This window comes from Scardinius erythrophthalmus (assembly GCF_964197995.2).
Source record: "Scardinius erythrophthalmus genome assembly, chromosome: 1".
In the NCBI taxonomy this organism is placed as follows: domain Eukaryota; kingdom Metazoa; phylum Chordata; class Actinopteri; order Cypriniformes; family Leuciscidae; genus Scardinius; species Scardinius erythrophthalmus.
In genome coordinates this window covers 76900978-76921382 of record NC_138221.1, presented here as the reverse complement: position 1 = coordinate 76921382, position 20405 = coordinate 76900978, and the positions used below count along the sequence as shown (strand labels likewise).

Sequence of the window (20405 nt, the reverse complement as noted above, 5' to 3'; positions counted from 1 at the left end):
TATTTCCAGTGTAATCTTTCTTTGTATTCGCGATTCATATTAAAACAGTATTTTTGCCAGCTGTAGTAGCTCCACAACAGCGCGCATCTGTGCGTTCATTCATTCATAGAAATGCGATTCATATTTAAACAGTATTTTTGCCAGCTGTAGTAGCTCCACAACAGCACGCATCTGTGCGTTCGTTCGTTCATTCATTCATACACAGAAACGCGATTCATATTTAAACAGTATTTTTGCCAGCTGTAGTAGCTCCACAACAGCACGCATCTTTGCGTTCATTCATTCCGATTAGAACAAAGCAAACAGAACTGACCTAATTCCTCAGCGGGATCCGTTTGCTCCTCGAAATGATACTTCCAGAACTTCTGAGGTAAATTTTTGCAGGATTATTATCAAGATAGTATTATTCCTCACAGCATCGTAAAGTACATAAGTCTGAAAGTGAACTCGCGGTGTGTGTTATCCAGCTGATGTGGGCGTTTCACAGGTTTGTATGGATCGCCTCACATTTGCGTTTGAATAGCGCACGCTCTCCGTGGGCGGAGCACATTAAAACTTAATTAGCTGAGATGAGAACGACTGACATCTCCCCTTTGCATACATATTACATAAACTGTGAATATTTGTTTTTTATAAAAATTACTTAATTTAAAAGAAGAGAATTCAAGCTTCATGCCTGTGTGTCTGTATGCCTGTTTGACTGAGTATTCGCTGAGTTACAGTTCATTTTCGGACGCGTTTCAGAATTGACTTCACTGACGGAGAGTAGGCAGAACTCGCATCATGTTTATTTTTCTTTATTTGGCGAAAAGCACAACACTTTTTTTTTTTATTATGAGCATACACAAAAAAATACACACTAAACAGGATCGATTGATGTATAACACAAGCATATAAGATACAAATTAATATTTTTTTTTTTATTTATTTTTTTGCACTCATACGGAAAAAAACGAACCTATCGCGCCGACCTCAGGGGGTTAAATCAGTTTAGCCAATCACATTATAGACACATTTACAAAAATGTTTATTGCCAGGTCATACAGAAGTTATAACGACAATTAACACAAGGACAACTTCAGCCGAAGCTGTAAAAAGGCCGGTTCATGAAAAACATGTCTAACATTACCACAAAACTGAGTAGCCTAACAGACGCGGCTATATCTGCCACGCAATTTCGTCTAGCTTACATTTGACAATTTTGGATTCAAACACGCCATGCACACCACACATACTGAACAACAGTGTTAAATTTGAAAAATACTGTTCGATAGAACTGCTTGGTTACCACAGTTATCTGGGCTTCCTCGGCGATGAAGTTCCACATTTGCGGCTATCCAACACGAAAATGCAGCAAAGCCTTTCACAATATTGTTTTCTTCTGATAACTCCAAATTTCTCCCACACACTGGACTTGACTTTTGATGACGTATTGTCGACAACTTTACAATCTCCTCTAACTATTCTTTTCTTCAAAACACTTCAGCATCCATCTCAATGACTGCAAGCAGATCGCACGCGCAGTTATGAGGGATTTTTAAATGTGAAAGTAGCCTAGGTAACACGAGGAGACTGAATCCTCCTCGTCCTCCCCTCGTACCCTCTTGGGACCTCTCAGTGGTTTTAACTGCCCTGCAGAGTGCTCCCTTTGAGCCTCTGCAATCAGTGGAGCTTAAGTTCCTGTCTATGAAGACAGCGCTCCTGGTTGCATTGGCCTCCATCAAGAGGGTAGGGGACCTGCAGGCATTTTCGGTTGACGAAGCGTGCCTTGAATTCGGGCCGGCTAACTCTCGGATATGTGCCCAAGGTTCCCACCACACCCTTTCGAGATCTGGTGGTGAACTTGCAAGCGCTGCCCTTGGAGGAGGCAGACCCAGCCTTGGCACTGCTCTGTCCAGTACGCACCCTTCGTGCTTACGTAGACAGAACGCAGTGTTTCAGGACCTCAGACCAGCTCTTTGTCTGTTATGGTAAGAAGCTGAAGGTAAAGGCTCTCTCCAAGCAAAGGTTGTCTCACTGGATAATGGACGCCATTGCTTTGGCTTACCAGCAGTAAGGTCGACCATGCCCCCTTGGTGTGACGGCCCACTCCACTCGGAGTGTGGCATCCTCTTGGGCTCTAGCGCATGGCGCCTCGCTAACAGACATCTGCAGAGCTGCAGGCTGGGCGACACCTAACACATTCGCGAGATTCTACAATCTCCGAGTAGAGCCAGTTTCTTCTCATGTACTCGCCTCGTCATGTACTAGATTCTGCTCAGGTGTCTTCGCTTGCTCGCCATTCCTCTCCACGGACAGGATACATGCGATATTCTCCTCAGGTGAGCCTCATAAGCCCTTAGTCTCCTCCAGCACTGTTGACGTCAACGCCAGAGTTATGCCTCTGGCAGCTTTCGCGCTTGGCTAGGTGCCTCCATGTTCATGGTTCCCCTCCGGGCGACCCCCAAATGTGTATTTCCACTGTAAGCTTCTTTGAGCATGTGACTTTCCCTTGGCAAGCCACCTTGCCACCCTGGGATGAAATATTCCACCTGCGGCTGGACACCCCAGTGTTACTCCGTATGCAGCCCTTTCGGGGTGTATTCCAAGTCCCCCCCTTCGGGTTGGGCATGATTGCATATTTCCACTGAGATATGCTTCCCAGTGTACCTTGGTATTCCTGTGTTAAGTAGGAGTCCTTCGTCCGTGCCAGTCTCACGACAGGGAGCTCAGATTTACGCAGGGCACTGGAAGACAGTCGAGAGGTAAGTAAGTAAGTAAAGTTTATTTCTAAAGCACATTTAAAACAGCTTGCGCTGACCAAAGTGCTGTACATAATTGTATTGGCCACAGGGTAATAAAAACACATGTAATAGAAATACATTTACAAATAAATTTAGTTTAGGCTAAAACAACATTTACAGAGAAACGGCAGGTTGAAACACACTAAGCAGGAAAAACATTTAAGATGCCTAAAAGGCCAATGTAAAAAGGTGGGTTTTAAGTCTAACTTTAAAAATATCAATATGAGGGGCATTTCTGATGTCAGGTGGTAATCGGTTCCACAGCTGAAGGCCAGCAACAGAGAAGGCTCTGTCACCTTTTCGCTTAAGCCGGGACTGTGGGACATACAGCAGGCCCTGACTGGAAGATCTGAGGGCTCTGGGAGCTGCTTGGGGCTGAATGGTATTTGCTAAGTAGCTTGGGGCCAGTGCGTGTAGAGATTTAAAAACCATTAGCAGTATTTTAAATTGTATCCTAGACTGGACAGGAAGCCAGTGCAAGGAAGCTAGGATGGGTGTCATATGTTCACGTTCTTTTGTGTTTGTGAGCAGTCTGGCCGCTGCATTTTGAACCACCTGAAGCCGTGCCACTAGAGTCAGAGGAAGACCAAAGTATAGAGAATTACAATAGTCTAAACGGGAGGTTATAAAGGCATGGATGACTTTTTCCAAATCTTTGAATGACAGGACAGGCTTGAGTTTGGAAATTATTCTCAACTGATAAAAACTGGATTTCACTACAGATGATACTTGTTTTTCCAAATTGAGTTCTGAGTCAAAAATAACGCCTAAGTTACGTGCGTGAGTTTTAACGTACGGTGCAAGGGGACCAAGGTCAACGGTGGTGGCAGTTTTGGATCTTGAGGGGCCAAAGATGATAACTTCAGTTTTGTTCTCGTTCAACTGAAGAAAATTATCACTCATCATGATTTTGATTTCTTTTAAGCAGTCTAAAAGAGGTTGCATTGAGTTGCTTGATTTTAGTGGGATGTACAGTTGGGAATCATCTGCATAACAATGGAAAGTAATATTACATTTTCTAATAATTTTTCCTAGGGAGAGCATGTAGAGGCAGAAGAGTACTGGACCCAAAATGGATCCCTGGGGGACACCACGAAGCACAGGTGCAGGGGATGAATAATATTGGCCTATGTTAACTGAGTAAGTTCTTTAATGGAGATAAGAATGAAACCAGTTTAGAGCAGTGCCCTTGATGCCAACCCACTGTTCAAGACGCTCTAGTAGTGTACCATGGTCTACAGTGTCAAATGCCGCACTAAGATCCAACTAGACTAGGATGGCATTATTACCTGAGTCAAGGGTGAGCAAGAGGTCATTTGTCACCTTTAGCAGGGCTGTCTCTGTGCTATGGCGAGTTCTGAACCCGGACTGAAATGGCTCAAGTGTCTCTGTGGAATTCAGATATGAGAGCAGCTGCATTAACACCACCTTCTCCAAGATTTTTGAAATAAATGGCAGTTTGGATATGGGCCGGAAATTATTGTGACATTTTGCATCTAGATTATGTTTCTTTAGCATGGGCTGGACAACTGCGTGCTTAAGATATGTGGGAACAGTGCCGGAGGCAAGGCTAGAATTAAATGGTAAATGGTAAATGGACTGCATTTATATAGCGCTTTCACAGACCCAATGGCCACCAAAGCGCTTTACAATATTGCCTCACATTCACCCATTCACTCACTCATTCATACACCGACGGCGGTGTCAGCCATGCAAGGCGATCCAGCTCCTCGGGAGCAGCTGGGGTTAGATGTCTTGCTCATGGACACCTCGACACTTGGTCAGGTGGAACCGGGGATTGAACCACCAACCTTCCGGTTTGTAGACAATCTACATGAACCACTGAGCCACTGCCGCCCCAATTAAGGATAACTAGAATAGAGGGACCAACAACATCAAAGGCATCCTTGATGATCTGTGGTGGAATGGGATCATGGTGGGTTGTTGATATTTTCATGTGTTTAACAATGTCACATAGCTCATTGTAGGACACTCCTTGAAATTTATCAAGTGTAGCTGTAGTTATAGGGTGGAGTGGTATGGTGTCAGAAACAACATGAGCAAACTGTGCTCTGATGTGATCAATTTTCAGAGTAAAAAACTTCACAAACTCTTCACAATTATTAATGGATGCCTCAATTTCTGGATAGACTTGTGGGTTAACTATTGAGTTAATAGTATTAAATAAAATTCTAGGGCGATGAGAATGTCTAGTGATACTATCCGAAAAATGCTTAGCCCTGGCTTTTTTTGCTGGACTTTGGTAATTGGCCAGAGAATTTTTAAATATTTCTAAAGAGACTTGGAGGTGGTCTTTTTTCCATTTACGCTCCGCTCTTCGAGAAGTCTGCCTGAGATGGCGAATGGAATCATTCATCCACGGTTGGGATTTAAAATTAGGGCGTTTAAGTTTCAGAGGGGCCACAATATCAAGGATAGCTGAGCAAGAAGCATTGAAAGAGGATATTAGCTCATCAGGGCTCAAGAGGTGTTCATGTGCAGTGATAGAGGCATTGCCCGCATCTATCAAATAACATTCAGAAAACTCAATAACAGTAGAGGAGTTAAAGCAAAAACCACCACACCTGTTTCAGTTCAGTTTTACCTGTGCTTTGCTTTCATGTGGAAATCCTAAACAATAGACAGTGAAGAAATGATGCAAAAAAAAAAAAAAAGCGCCTTAACTTTTGACCAGTGTTGAGAGAATTCTAATCTGGACTGAAGAAATTAATTGGATTTCAAAGCTAATGTAAAAAAAAAAAAAAAAAACATTTGAATGTTACATCATCAGTGGGCAGTAGATGGGTGGGCCGTCTGATCCAGACACTGTATAAATTATATGACAAGAAAGAGAGCAGAACCAACTCCTAACAGGAGGAGACTCACTCATGGCCTACGAGACAGAGGATCATGAGACTCAATACTGCTTTCCTGCCATCAACTCATCATGTATCAAGGGCTTTGAATTCTCTAGACATGAATACATTATTATGTATGTGTCTGTATCATTGCTGTCAGCATGGACTGTGTTTCTGAACCTGCTGGTGATCATCTCTATCTCTCACTTCAAGAAGCTTCACACTCCAACCAACCTGATTATTCTCTCTCTGGCTGTGGCCGACATGCTTATTGGACTTATTGTGATACCCGTAGAGCCCACCACACAGATTAAGACGTGTTGGTACTTTGGAGACACTTTCTGTAAACTGTATAATATAATGTATGGATTGCTCTTCTCAGCATCTTTCACTAATTTAGTTTTAATTGCTGTTGATCGTTATGTGGCTGTGTGTCACCCTTTACTGTACCCACAGAAAATAACCACAACTAAAACTTTAATAACCATCTGTCTGAGCTGGGTTTGTTTTTCAACTTATAATGTTGCAGTTGTATTTTTTAATGGATATTTATACAGAACAGACTTGTGTTATGGAGAGTGTTCTCTTACGATAGGATTTGCCTGGATAGTTACTGATCTGTTCAAGTCTTTTATTTTTCCATGTACCCTTATCATATCTTTATATTTGAGGATTTTCTATGTATTACATCTGCAAGTGAAAGCTATAAATTCTCTGATGAAGGGTGGTAAATGTGTAACGGAAGGTTCATTGAGGAGGAAATCTGAGAATAACGCTGCTCTGACATTAGGAATCATTGTGATAGTTTATATGCTTTGCTATGTTCCATACTTTATCTGTCATGATCCTGGTTCTTCCTTTACTTTGTCTCCCCCCTCTGGTCACACTCATTCTCACACACACACACACACACACACACACACACACACACACACACGCTCACACATTCCTGATTACTTCATTGGTGATTACGCACACACATCGCTTTCTTCCCAGGTGTTATCATTCATTACTTATCATCCTCATCATCAGTTCCACACCAGTCATCGCTTTCCCTAATTATCTTCTCTTTTTCTAGCCTTGTTTTCCCCTGTCTCTTTGCCAGATTATTTCAGAAGCTATGCGTACGAATTCTCTGCTAAATGTCCTGCCGTGTCGAAGTCCTGTCCTGTCCTGTCCTGTCCTGTCTGTTCTGTGCACGTAAGGGGATTGTTCTACCACTGTGAATTGCTACTAAGCTATACTTGTTACAGAGTACCTGTGACTGTGCTCGATGCTTTCTGTTCACCTGGAGGTCCCGGAGTCGGCTGGCTTTCTCACGGTACCCTCTACAACCAGAGACGCTCCGCTGCTTAGACGGAGGAATTGAGTTAAAGTTCCCGGCATCAGTTTTCCCGGAAGATTTTCGTTGTCAATTATTTTTATGCTGAAAATTTCTGTTCTTACCTCTGGACATTCTGACTCTGTTAATTAAAGACTGCTTGCTGCATTTCGCTCTTGGGTCATCTTTCTCTCCACTTATAACAGAATAATCTGGCCAGCATGGACCCAGCGAGTGGCAACCCCTTTCAGGCAGCTGTTGAACTCCAAGGCGCGATGCTGGGCCGACATCAGGAGGAGCTCTCTGCCGCCAGACAGGCCGTCGAGTCCCTGTCTTCTCAGGTGTCGGACCTCTCTTCTCGAGTACATCATCTGCGTTCTGAAGCACCTACCACCCAGGATCATCGTGAGTTGCCTGAGCCGCGGATAAACAATCCTCCTTGTTACTCCGGTGAGCCTACTCAATGTCGCGCCTTCCTGACGCAATGTGAAGTTGTCTTCTCTCTCCAGCCCTCGACCTACGCTACTGATCGTGCTCGAGTCGCCTTTGTCATTTCTCTCCTGGCCGGACGAGCCCGTGAATGGGGAGCAGCTAACTGGGAGGTCGACGCGGACTGTGTGTTTAACTTTTCTCAGTTCAAGATGGAGATGATCCGTGTTTTTGACCGTTCGGCTTATGGATAGGAGGCTTCACGGTTACTGTCTACTCTTCACCAGGGAGGGCGTTCGGCAGCGGACTTCTCAGTCGAGTTCCGCACTCTAGCTACCACTAGTGGCTGGAATGAGCCAGCCTTGGTGGCCCGCTTTCTGGAGGGACTCGCTCCAGAACTCAAGGACGAGATCTACGCTCGAGAGGTACCTGCTCGTCTCGACTCGCTCATCGACCTGGCGATCCGTATAGAGAAGCGCTTTGAGTTACATCACCGCGCGCGCCGCCGGGAATCGTCTCGGCTGTCTGTTCCGCCTGTCGTCTCTACTTCGTCCTCTGCTGGTTCGGAGCCGGAGGCGATGCAGCTCGGTGGACTATGCATCACTGCAAGAGAACGAGAGCGCAGAATTACCAATCGACTGTGCATGTACTGTGCCGCGCCTAACCATTTCGTCAGCGCTTGTCCAGTAAAAGCCAGGGCTCGCCAGTGAACGGAGGGCTACTGGCGAGCGCATACTCCAAGGACTCTCCATCTGGATCATGTACCTTTCTTCCTATCTCTATCCACTGGCCTGACACTTCAGTCTTTTGTTCCGCCCTTATAGACTCTGGTGCTGAAGGAAATTTCCTCGACGAGACATGGGCGCTAGAACAAGGTATTCCCCTCATAGACTTAAGAGACTCCACCCCCCTGTTTGCTTTAGATGGAAGTTCGCTTCCTAGGATTCAAAGGAAGACCATCCCTCTCTCTCTCACTGTCTCGGGGGACCATAAGGAGACTATTTCCTTTTTAATTTTCTCTTCCTCTTTTAGTCCGGTGGTTTTAGGACACCCCTGGCTGGTCAAACATAATCCCCTTATCAATTGGTCTAATAATTCGATTTTATCATGGAAGTTATCTTGTCATGTTGATTGTTTAACCTCTGCCATCCCTCCTGTCTCTTCTGTCTCTTCTTCACAGGTCGAGCCAGGTGATTTGTCTGGAGTCCCGGAGGAGTATCTCGATCTGCGGGAGGTTTTCAGTCGGTCCCGGGCAACCTCTCTCCCTCCTCATCGGCCGTACGACTGTAGCATTGACCTCCTCCCGGGTACCACTCCTCCGCGCGGCAGACTCTATTCCTTGTCAGCCCCAGAACGCGAAGCACTCGAGAATTATCTCTCAGAATCTTTCAATTCGGGTACTATTGTTCCGTCCTCGTCTCCAGCCGGCGCTGTTTTTTTCTTTGTTAAAAAGAAAGACGGTTCTTTGCGTCCCTGCATAGACTATCGAGGGCTTAGTGACATCACCGTTAAGAATCGCTATCCCTTGCCATTGATGTCATCTACCTTTGAGTTATTGCAGGGAGCAAAGATCTTTACCAAGCTCGATCTCCGTAACGCCTACCATCTCGTGCGTATCAAAGAGGGTGACGAGTGGAAGACCGCGTTTAATACGCCACTCGGTCACTTTGAATATCGGGTTCTTCCATTCGGTCTGGTCAACGCTCCTGCCGTGTTTCAAGCCCTCGTAAACGATGTCCTTCGGGATATGCTTAATATTTTCGTCTTCGTCTATCTCGACGACATACTGATCTTTTTTCCCTCTCTCCAAGTGCACGTGCAACACGTTCGACGAGTCCTCCAGCGCTTACTGGAGAATCGACTCTTTGTTAAAGCAGAGAGATGCTCATTTCACGTCTCCTCGTTGTCATTTCTCGGTTCGGTCATTTCTGCTGAGGGGGTCAGTATGGATCCTAACAAGGTACGGGCGGTTACCGACTGGCCCGTTCCCGAGTCTTGTGTCGCGCTCCAACGATTTCTTGGTTTCGCAAATTTTTACCGTCGCTTTATTCGCAACTTCAGCCAGGTGGCCGCTCCTCTCACCGCCTTGACTTCTATTAAGTCTAAATTCGAATGGTCCGATTCCGCTCAACGCTCATTCGATCGTCTAAGGACTCTTTTCACTACGGCTCCCATTTTACTCACTCCGGGCATTTCGAGACAATTTATCGTCGAGGTCGACGCATCGGAGGTAGGGGTCGGGGCTGTCCTGTCTCAGCGCTCACCTTCTGATGAGAAGGTACACCCCTGTGCCTTCTTTTCTCACCGCCTCACTCCCGCGGAGCGCAATTATGACGTCGGTAACCGCGAACTGCTCGCCATTCGTTTGGCTCTGGGTGAGTGGCGTCAATGGTTGGAGGGAGCTCCGGTTCAGTTCATTGTTTGGACGGATCACAGAAATTTAGAATACATTCGCTCTGCTAAGAGATTAAACGCTCGTCAGGCTCGCTGGGCTCTATTTTTTACACGCTTCAATTTCACCATCTCATATCGCCCCGGGTCTAAGAATGTTAAGCCTGACGCTCTTTCTCGCCTCTTTGATTCATCAACTCCCGCCACTACCCAGGAGGAGATCATTCCCTCTGCCTGTGTGGTGGGCGCGGCAGTTTGGGGAATAGAGAGGTTGGTCAAACGTTCACTAACCCGTGTCGCTGTCCCGCGCGCCTGTCCTAAGCATCGTCTGTTTGTTCCTGTCACTGCGCGCTTAGCTGTTCTCCAATGGGGACATTCCTCTAAATTGTCTGCCCATCCCGGCGTGCGGGGCACTCTTGCCATGATCCGCCAACGTTTTTGGTGGCCCACTTTGGACCGTGACGCGCGGCGTTTTATCGCTTCCTGTGTGGTTTGTGCCCAGACTAAGTCCGGTAACTCGCCTCCAGCCGGTCTACTTCGTCCGTTACCGGTCCCTTCGCGCCCGTGGTCCCATATAGGACTCGATTTTATCACCGGTCTCCCTCTTTCCGCGGGAAACACAGTCATCCTAACGGTCGTTGATCGGTTTTCTAAGTCCGCTCACTTTATTCCGCTCTCCAAGCTCCCCTCCGCTAAGGAGACGGCTCAGATCATGGCTGATCACGTTTTTAAATTGCACGGTCTGCCCACTGATATTGTCTCTGATAGGGGACCACAGTTTGCCTTACAATTCTGGAGGGAATTCTGTCGTCTCATTGGAGCCTCCGCTAGCCTTTCGTCCGGGTTTCACCCACAGACTAACGGTCAAGCCGAACGGGCCAATCAAATTGTCGTCCGCATTCTCCGTAGTCTGGCTCTTCGTAATCCTTCGTCGTGGTCTGAGCAGCTCGCCTGGGCTGAATACGCACATAACTCGCTCCCCTCGTCCGCCACGGGTCTCTCTCCTTTTTCCTGCTGTCTGGGTTATCAACCCCCGTTATTTCCCTCACAGGATTCGGAATCTAATGTCCCGTCCGTTCAGGCGTTTATCGATCGCTGCAAGCGCACTTGGAGAGCGGTGAGATCAGCTCTTTGTCGCTCGAGGAAACGCATGAGCACCATTGCCAACAAGCGTCGCGTAAAAAGCCCCCGCTACATTCGCGGCCAGAAGGTTTGGCTTTCTTCGTCTAATTTGCCACTCCACTCTGAGTCTCGTAAATTGGTCCCTCGCTTCGTCGGACCTTTTCGTATTTGTAAGATCATTAGTCCTGTCGTAGTCAAGCTGTCGCTTCCACCTAATCTTCGTCGCGTACACCCCGTTTTCCATGTCTCTTGCATTAAACCGTCGATTCGTGCGCCCTCACGCCCCTCTATTCCTCCTATTCGTGTCGAGGGGTCTCCAGTGTACAAGGTCTGTCGACTCTTGGACATGCGACGCCGAGGTCGTGGACATCAATTCCTAGTGGACTGGGAGGGGTACGGCCCGGTGGAGAGGAGTTGGGTGTCTGCCCGGGACATCCTGGACCCCTCGCTGGTCGATGATTTTCTTCGGTCTCGTCAGTCTCCTTCCTCGGGAGCGCCAGGGGGCGCTCGTTGAGGGAGGGGTACTGTCATGATCCTGGTTCTTCCTTTACTTTGTCTCCCCCCTCTGGTCACACTCATTCTCACACACACACACACACACACACGCTCACACATTCCTGATTACTTCATTGGTGATTACGCACACACATCGCTTTCTTCCCAGGTGTTATCATTCATTACTTATCATCCTCATCATCAGTTCCACACCAGTCTTCGCTTTCCCTAATTATCTTCTCTTTTTCTAGCCTTGTTTTCCCCTGTCTCTTTGCCAGATTATTTCAGAAGCTATGCGTACGAATTCTCTGCTAAATGTCCTGCCGTGTCGAAGTCCTGTCCTGTCCTGTCCTGTCTGTTCTGTGCACGTAAGGGGATTGTTCTACCACTGTGAATTGCTACTAAGCTATACTTGTTACAGAGTACCTGTGACTGCGCTCGTTGCTTTCTGTTCACCTGGAGATCCCGGAGTCGGCTGGCTTTCTCACGGTACCCTCTACAACCAGAGACGCTCCGCTGCTTAGACGGAGGAATTGAGTTAAAGTTCCCGGCATCAGTTTTCCCGGAAGATTTTCGTTGTCAATTATTTTTATGCTGAAAATTTCTGTTCTTACCTCTGGACATTCTGACTCTGTTAATTAAAGACTGCTTGCTGCATTTCGCTCTTGGGTCATCTTTCTCTCCACTTATAACATTATCTGTTCTATGACAGTACACTCTTACACAATCTTAAATGTTTTAGCATGGGTTGTGTCCACAAATTCAGGTCTGAATCCACTGATATATGCTTTATTTTATCCCTGGTTTAAAAAGACAGTAATTAAACTGGTAAAGCTGTCACTCATACAGGATAAGATTATTTTTGTAGGATTTATATTTGTAATTTACACTACATGTATCTTAGTATGTAGCTTATTTCAGAGAGGATGTTTTCTGCATTTGATGTTCAATTTTAAAAATTAGTTAAACTTATTTCCACACACATTGATATAAATCGACACAATGTTCATAAATTGTATTAAATTAGCTCAAGTTAGCTAAACTGAGCAAGCAGCATAAATCCTCAATGTACTGGAATAAATGGTAAATGTAGATATTATGTGCTTTATGCTTAATCACTTTCATCAGTCATGTTACATCTTTGTTATCAAAAACATAATGGAAAAAAGGGACAGTCATACAGAACTAAACTCCGTCAAACTTTCAACTGCTTTTTTTCCAAAAAAAATGTCTTAATGTATAAATATTGGTAAACAGATTTAACAATATAAATATAAACTAAACAAGTTCAGCAGACATTTGATGAAAAGAAATAGAACAATGAGTCCCTGAACAATATGAAAATAAGCAGTCATATCAGGTGTAGCCAGGAGTTGCTGTAAGTCCCACAGATCATCCTCATGGACTGTAGCAGACTGGCCTTTTCTTACTGTGAGATGTTACCCCACTCTTCCACCAAAGCTCTCAAAGTTCTCAAACATGGTTCCTGGATTTGAAATCACAGTTTGTGTGTGTGTGTGTGTGTGTGTGTGTGTGTGTGTGTGTCCTGGTAAACCCAAACGTCCCCACAAAGATAGTAATATCAGAAATGTCTGACCTTGTGGAAAAAAAATTGTTATGGTCCCCATGAAGAAAACATGTTATAAATTATACTAAATTATGTTTTTTGAAAATGTAAAAATGGATCAAGTTTTCTGTGAGGGTTGTGTTTAGGGGTACACTGGAAAAAAGGCCACTCCAAAAATAAGCAAAACAAAAAATAATACAAGATATTTTGGCTTATAATAAGCAACAAAAATCTGCCAATGGAACAAGTGAAAATTCTCTTGGTAAGATTTCTTGAAATAAGACATTATATTTAAGCCTTGCAAGATATGAGTGATCTTGAAATTAGCTGGGAAAACGTACTCGGTTACCAATGTAACCTCGGTTCTCTCTAGAAGAGGGAACGAGTATTGCGTAAGTTGCTTACGCATTCTTTCTTCGAGATCTGAAGCCAAAAATTATCCTTAACTTTGTATTCATTGTCAACGCAGTGCGGCAGCCGGCAGACCTAGGCAGGCTGTATAAGCGTGCTCATTGGCTGCTCGGCGGCAACTGCTTAAGCCTATCAATGAGCGCTCTGATACGCGGCCTCCAATGAGGGGCTTCGCGCCCTCCACACCCTTCTAACCGTCAGAATGGGTGTGGCCAGCGTGTATATAACCAGCGCTCACAGGCTAAATATCTGGTTTTCGAAGTCTGAAGCGCAAAAGCTCGTGGTGCGACACGGCAGGTTACGCAATACTCATTCCCTCTTCTAGAGAGAACCGAGGTTACATTGGTAACCGAGTACGCTCTCTTACGAGAGGTTCTCTCGTATTGCTTAAGTTGCTTACGCATCGGGAACCCTTTGTCAACGCCGTGTGCGCCGAGCATCCAGCCCATGAATCCCAGGGAGACCGGGGAAAACATACTGCTGGAATATGTGGCCGGTCGGAGAGACGGGCCAGCACAGCACAAAGCACTTCAGTCAGTCTATAAAATAGAGCGGCGCGGCCGGTCGATAAGCATATAATAGTGCAAAACAGTAGGGCCGGCAGAGCGAGGCCATAGTATATAAGCACTTATTAGGGTAAGAAAAGAGCGACATAGTCGGTCTTTCATGAAGAGAATAAACCCCCGCGCTACATAGTGGAATACGGGCGGTCAGCAGCGCGGGCCAGCACCAGTAAAACAGCGCGTAGAGGGGAATGAGAAACAGAGCGGCCCAGCCGGTCTGAGTATAAAAAACTTCACCCTAAGTATATACCAGAAATATCGTTAGCATGTAAACGTAGTCTGCACATGAGAGACTGGGCAGAGCATACATGTCACTTATACTGACATTAATTTTGCCTGTAAGGCGGAAACTTCCAGGTTATAAAACCTCCCGAATGTTGATGGGGAGGCCCAGCCCGCTGCCATACAAATATCGTGGATAGAAATTCCGCTGGACCAGGCCCACGACAAGGCCATGCCTCTAGTAGAGTGGGCTCTGATACCCAGAGGGCACTGCAGGTGTTTGGAGGCATAAGCTGCTGCGATCGCGTCCACTATCCACCTGGATAGGCTCTTTTTCGAGGCGGCGAGACCCTCCCTTGGTGCGTCCGCCTAAGGAAACAAAGAGCTGCTCTGAACGCCTGAAAGTGGCGGAGCGCGTGTTGTAAACTCTCAGCGCCCGGACAGGGCATAGGAGGTTATCACTGTCCCCATTGTCGGATGCTGGCAGAGCCAAAAGGGAAATGACTTGTGCCCTAAAAGGGGTTCCAATCGCTTTGGGGATGTAACCGTGTCTCAGTCTGAGAATGACTTTCGAGTCGTTCGGTCCGAACTCAATACATGCAGAGCTAACAGATAGCGTGTGCAAATCCCCCACACGTTTAACTGAAGACAGAGCTATCAGAAAAACGGTTTTAAGCGACAGGTACTTTAAATCCACGGATTCGAGCGGTTCAAAGGACAGATCCCAAAAAGGAACCGAGGGGGGCCGCGGGGGGTTCATCCGTCTAGATCCTCTGAGGAAGCGGATAATGAGCTCATTCCTTCCTATTGCCCGGCCGCGCGTCGTCTCCACGAACGCTGCAATAGCCGCCACATATACTTTGAGCTTGGAAGGGGACCTGCCCTTTTCCAACAGCTCTTGTAGGAAGGAGGGCACCCGCGGGACCCCGCATGCCCGTGGATCCAAGCTTTAGTAGTGCACCCTTTGGAAAACACCGACCATTTAGACGCGTAGAGCCGTCTCGTAGAGAGGGCTCTAGACTGTGTGATCGTGTTCACGACCACTTCTGACAGGTCAACGGGTATCCGTTGATCACCCATGCATGCAGAGACGAACGCTCTGGATGGGGATGCCAGATCGATCCACCGGCTTGGGAGAGGAGATCCTTTCTCACCGGGATCGGCCATGGGGATGAGTGCGACAGCTTTACTAGTTCTGGGTACCAAGTTTGGTTCTCCCAGCGCGGGGCTATCAGAAGCACTGAGTGGTGCGTTTCTCTGATCCTCAAAATGACCTGTGGCAACAGGGAGATCGGAGGAAAAGCATACAGCGGGAGGCTGGGCCATGTCTGGGACAGCGCGTCCTCGCTTTTCGAGTAATATTTCGGGCAGTGAGCGTTGTCTTTCGACGCAAAGAGGTCGATCTCCGCTCTGCCGAATAGGCGCCAGAGAAACTGGACTGTCTGGGGGTGCAGGGACCATTCTCCCGGGGGAATGTTGTCCCTGGACAGTCTGTCTGGACCGACATTCAGGTGGCCCGGCACGTGCGTGGCTCTCAGCGAGCGCAGCGAGCGGTAAGCCCACACGCGAAGGCGTTCTGTCAGCTTGCACAGATTCCTGGATCTGACACCGCCCTGTCGGTTCACATAGGATACCACGGACATGTTGTCCGAGCGGACTAGCACATGGTGATCCTGTATGAATGGGAGGAAGCGCTTGAACGCGTACTCGACCGCAATCATCTCCAAACACTTTATGTGGAGGCATTTTTCCTGGTCTGACAACAGGCCAAAAACCTGTTTGCCCTCGAAAAGAGCGCCCCAACCTGAGGTGGAAGCGTCCGTCGAGATAACTTTGCGGTGTGAGATAGCTCCCATTGTCACTCCCCGCTGGTACCAGTTGGCCGCTAACCAGGGCTTCAGTGCTGAAACGCAGCTCTGAGTCACTCTGATTCGGATGCCGCCGGAAGCCCATGCTCTGTGAGGCACTCGGGCATTCAGCCAGCTTGTGGCGGGCGCATTCATAAGAGACCCAGCTGAAGCACTGCTGCGGCTGAGGCCATACAACCCAGCAACCTCTGAAATGTTTTGAGAGGTGCGGTGCTGCCCGGCCGGAAGGATGCGGCCAGGCATCAAATGCAACGCGCACGCTGTGTCGACAGGCGGGCCGTCATCGCTACAGTGTCCAGATCCAAACCCAGAAAAGAGGTTGATTGACTGGGCACTAGCGAGCTCTTGGTCCAGTTGACCGTAAGCCCCAGGCTTTCTAGGTGGCTGAGAAGCACTGTTCTGTGGCGGATGAGTTCGGCCTCTGACTGTGCTAAAATCAGCCAATCGTCCAGATAGTTTAGAATTCGCACTCCCTGCCCTCTCAGGGGAGCGAGAGCCGTGTCCATGCACTTCGTGAATGTACGGGGTGCTAAAGACAGGCCAAACGGCAGGACGGTGTATTGATATACCTGACCGTCGAAGGCGAATCTCAAGAATGGCCTGTGACGGGGTATTATCTGGATCTGAATGTACGCGTCTTTCAGATCGAGAGAGATGAACCAGTCCCTCGGGCGAATCTGCGCAAGGATCTGCCTGGTTGTGAGCATTTTGAACGGTCTTCTCATAAGAGCTTTGTTCAAATATCTCCGATCCAACATCGAGAGAGCTCCGTCCTTCTTGGAAACGAGGAAATAACGGCTGTAAAAAGCCTGACTCGCTCATAGAAGGGTGAACCGGTTCTATAGCCCCTTTGTCCAGAAGTGTGCTATTTCTGCTCGAAGTAGATGTGCTACTTCTCCATTCACTCTGGTCTCGATACGCGCCTGAAAGCGCGGAGGGCGGCGAGCGAACTGCAGAGTATAGCCCATTTTTACTGTGCTTAGCACCCATTCTGATGCGCCTGGAATAGCTTCCCACGCTTTTGCGTGTGCAGCCAGGGGCAGATTGGCCTCCGGGCTCCGATCGCCGCGCATCGCGGGCTCGAGAGCTCGAAATGGAGCGGCCGGCGGGCGGGCGGGTGGGTGGGCGGGCGGGCGTGCTCTTGGTGCTTAGATACGGCGGATCGCACGCAGCGATAGCTGGCCGTTTTACACACTAAAGCCACCGGGACACTTAGTGTGAGACGCGACGCGCAATGGCGGCGTCAGGGGCGAACATGTTCGCTAGTATGTGTGAGTGCTCGAGGGCGGGCACAGGACTTACATTCAGGGGCGGGCACAGTGCGCGCGCTCTTGGTGCTTAGATACGGCGGATCGCACGCAGCGATAGCTGGCCGTTTTACACACAGTGTCCCGGTGGCTTTGGACGGGGAACATATACTGTGAGGCGCGACGCGCGATGGCGGCATCGGGGGCGAAAATGTTCGTTAGTATGTGTGAGCGCTCAAGGGCGGGCACAGGACTTACATTCAAAACATGACCGGTCGTGCGAGGCCGTGTGACAGAGCGGGCAGTGAGTAGGTGTGGGCACGGAGAAGTGGACACGTGACCTACTTTTAACACTAAAGCGGCTTTTGCCTGCTTTATGAGAGTGGGCTCTGTGAGAGACACGGGATGTATAGTGCTTGTGTACAGGGGTGAGCACAGAAACGTGGGCACATTCACTGCACTTGAAACACATACGGCGTCAGCCATGCAACCAGACATTATGCTCTTTTGAAATTTGTCTGGGTTGCCGTGAGAGCGGCGGTTGCACGCAGGTGAGCGGGTAAATATACCGGCTCGTTGACTGCGAGGTAAACAGCTGCAGTAGCCGTGGCAATGGGGACTGACAGAGCGTGAAGCTTCGACGGTGGTCCTGCCGCAGCGCTGCGGGACTTAACCGTCTTTTCTTCTCTCGTGTTTAGACGCTCATAAATACTCGAGCACAATGTGTAGGTGTGGTGCGAGAGGCGGGTTCGCTTTCTGTAAGTAAGAAAAGGCGTGCGTGTATTTAAAACAGGCTCATTTACTGCAATAGTAATATTTCCAGCCGCCTGAACTTAAGAGGGGACTGAGAAATGTGTGAGAATTGAAGGTTGTCCGCCCGCAGCGGGACTAACACACTCTCTTCTCTTTTCGCCGGTGAGTGAGGCGCGCGCGCTGAACGTTGCTCGTGACCGTCCGCTTTGTCATCCCTTGTGAACGGCGCAATCTGCGCGGCCCAACAAGGGAGAGAGCGGGCTTGCTTTCTGTATTTAAGAAAAACTGGCCGCGAGCTCGGAGAAGCGAACAGCATAAATTTTGTCTGCTGCGAGAGCCGGGATCGAACCCGGGTCTCTAGCGTGAAAGTCTAAGATTCCACCACTGAGCCACAGGGGAGAATACATTAGCTAGGTTATAGTCCGGCCACGGCGGGACGAAAACACTATGTTCCCCTTTCACCGGTAAGTGACGCGCGAGGACGGAGTAGCTTTCTTGTAACGTAAAGAGAGCTCCAAGACCGTCCGCTCCTGCCATCCCTTGTGAGCGGCGCAGTTTGCGTGGCTCGAACAGAGAAAGAGGAAACTCGCTCCGAGACCGTCCGCTTCTGCCATCCCTTGAGAGCGGCGCAGTTACACGGCTCGAACAGAGGGAGAGTATGGGTATCTATCACATTCGCCTCATCTCCTGATGCGGCGCGGGCGAGAGCCGGCGGTTGAGCGGCCGGGAGGGAGAGGGCGAGAGAGAGCTCAAGGGAGAGGTTCCGGCGAGCTCCTCAGTCACAACAGTCTCCGGTGGTCTCTGCGAGCGGCGCTTCTTATTGCGCGGCCTGGCAGGGACAGGCGGAGCGACAGCTTGGTCGAAAGCTTCAAGTCGAGCCCGCAGGGTCGACATTGAAAGCTCTTCGCACTCGGGGCAGCCGCCTGTAGAGAGTGCGGTGGTGGCCTGCCTGCGGCCCAGGCAGAGAGCGCAGAAGAGGTGGCGGTCTCCATTGCTGAGCCGTGTTTTACAAATCGTCTCGTGCTCTTTTAGAATACAGTAATAATGTAAAGGATATGTTGCCGGATAGCGTAGCAGGCACGGATGGCTGAAGGCGGCGAAGACGGCCGGCTTTCTCAGGCGCTGTCCTAAGCTTGCTGGTCGCTGGTTTCAACGGCGGCGGCTCTCAAGATCCAGCAATGAGAAGAGCGTCGCTGAAGACAAGAAAATCAGATATTTAGCCTGTGAGCGCTGGTTATATACACGCTGGCCACACCCATTCTGATGGTTAGAAGGGTGTAGAGGGCGCGAAGCGCCCTCATTGGAGGCCACGTATCAGAGCGCTCACTGAAAGGCTTAAGCAGTTGCCGCCGAGCAGCCAATGAGCACGCTTATACAGCCTGCCTAGGTCTGCCGGCTGCCGCACTGCGTTGACAATGAATACAAAATTAAGGATAATTTTTGGCTTCAGATCTCGAAGAAAGAAGACTTTCCCGATGCGTAAGCAACTTACGCAATACGAGAGAACCTCTCGTAAGAGAACACATTTTTAGCTATATTTTACTAGTATTGTGATGTTTTGTGTCTCATAATAAGCTTGTCATGCTCAAAAATAGTATTTTCCCCTAAAAAGTAGCATTTTTTTATAGTCATTTATAGTCAGTTTGTTTCAAGTGTATTTAACTAATTTTTAGTTCTATAATTGTTACACTGTTCTCGATTTAAGTCACCACCAACTTGAAATAAGATTGGAAACTGGCATTTTGAGACAAAATGTCTTGAAGTTAGCATTCCTGACTCGTATTAGGCAGTGCTCTTTTGCCATAATAAGCCATCATTTTCCATCCTGTCATCATCTCAAGTGTATTTACCTTATTGTAAGCTCAAGAAAAGTAGTCTAATACTGTTCTAGATTTTACCTTCTAGAGTCAAGACTATAACTACTGTTTACTAGACAGAAAAAGTGAAAAATAGTTTGCATTTAACCTTTTATTATTATTATTAAAACAGTAAAAAGTCCCAGAGTACTGCATAAAAGGGAAACAGCTTTATTTTTCTCAACATTTTGACTCAGAGTATTTATGGAACTGCAATATGAAAACACAGTAGCATTTTGTAGATTATAAGAACATTTTATAGATTATAAATGTAAGATCCCTTAACCCTACTCCCAAACCTAAACATACCCATGGATAAAAAGTAATGGACGTGTGTAGGGAAATGGCAGTTTTATTAACAATATAACGTTACCATTAAAAGATAGTTTGAGCCACTAATCCTACCCCTAAACCTAACCATTTCTTAAAACTACGTAACTACAATTATAAAGAAAAACAACAGACATACACGTTTAATCACAATAATTTATTTAGTGAGAACATGTCAAAACCGGTACC

At 47.7% G+C, this 20405-nt stretch overlaps 1 protein-coding gene across 1 annotated transcript in view; it reads left to right on the top strand.

Annotated features, from left to right (window-relative positions):
* Nucleotides 1-5632: 5632 nt before the first annotated feature.
* The window catches only part of LOC308696655 (trace amine-associated receptor 13c-like), a gene marked incomplete at its 3' end in the record, with an annotated part of 29392 nt that continues 14619 nt past the window's right edge, over nucleotides 5633-20405 (top strand). Inside the window, exons 1-2 of the mRNA XM_081375543.1 lie at nucleotides 5633-6491; nucleotides 12112-12227. Of these exons, the coding sequence (XP_081231669.1) occupies nucleotides 5672-6491; nucleotides 12112-12227 (936 nt within the window). The 5' untranslated portion in view covers nucleotides 5633-5671. The remainder of the gene's footprint in view (nucleotides 6492-12111; nucleotides 12228-20405) is intronic.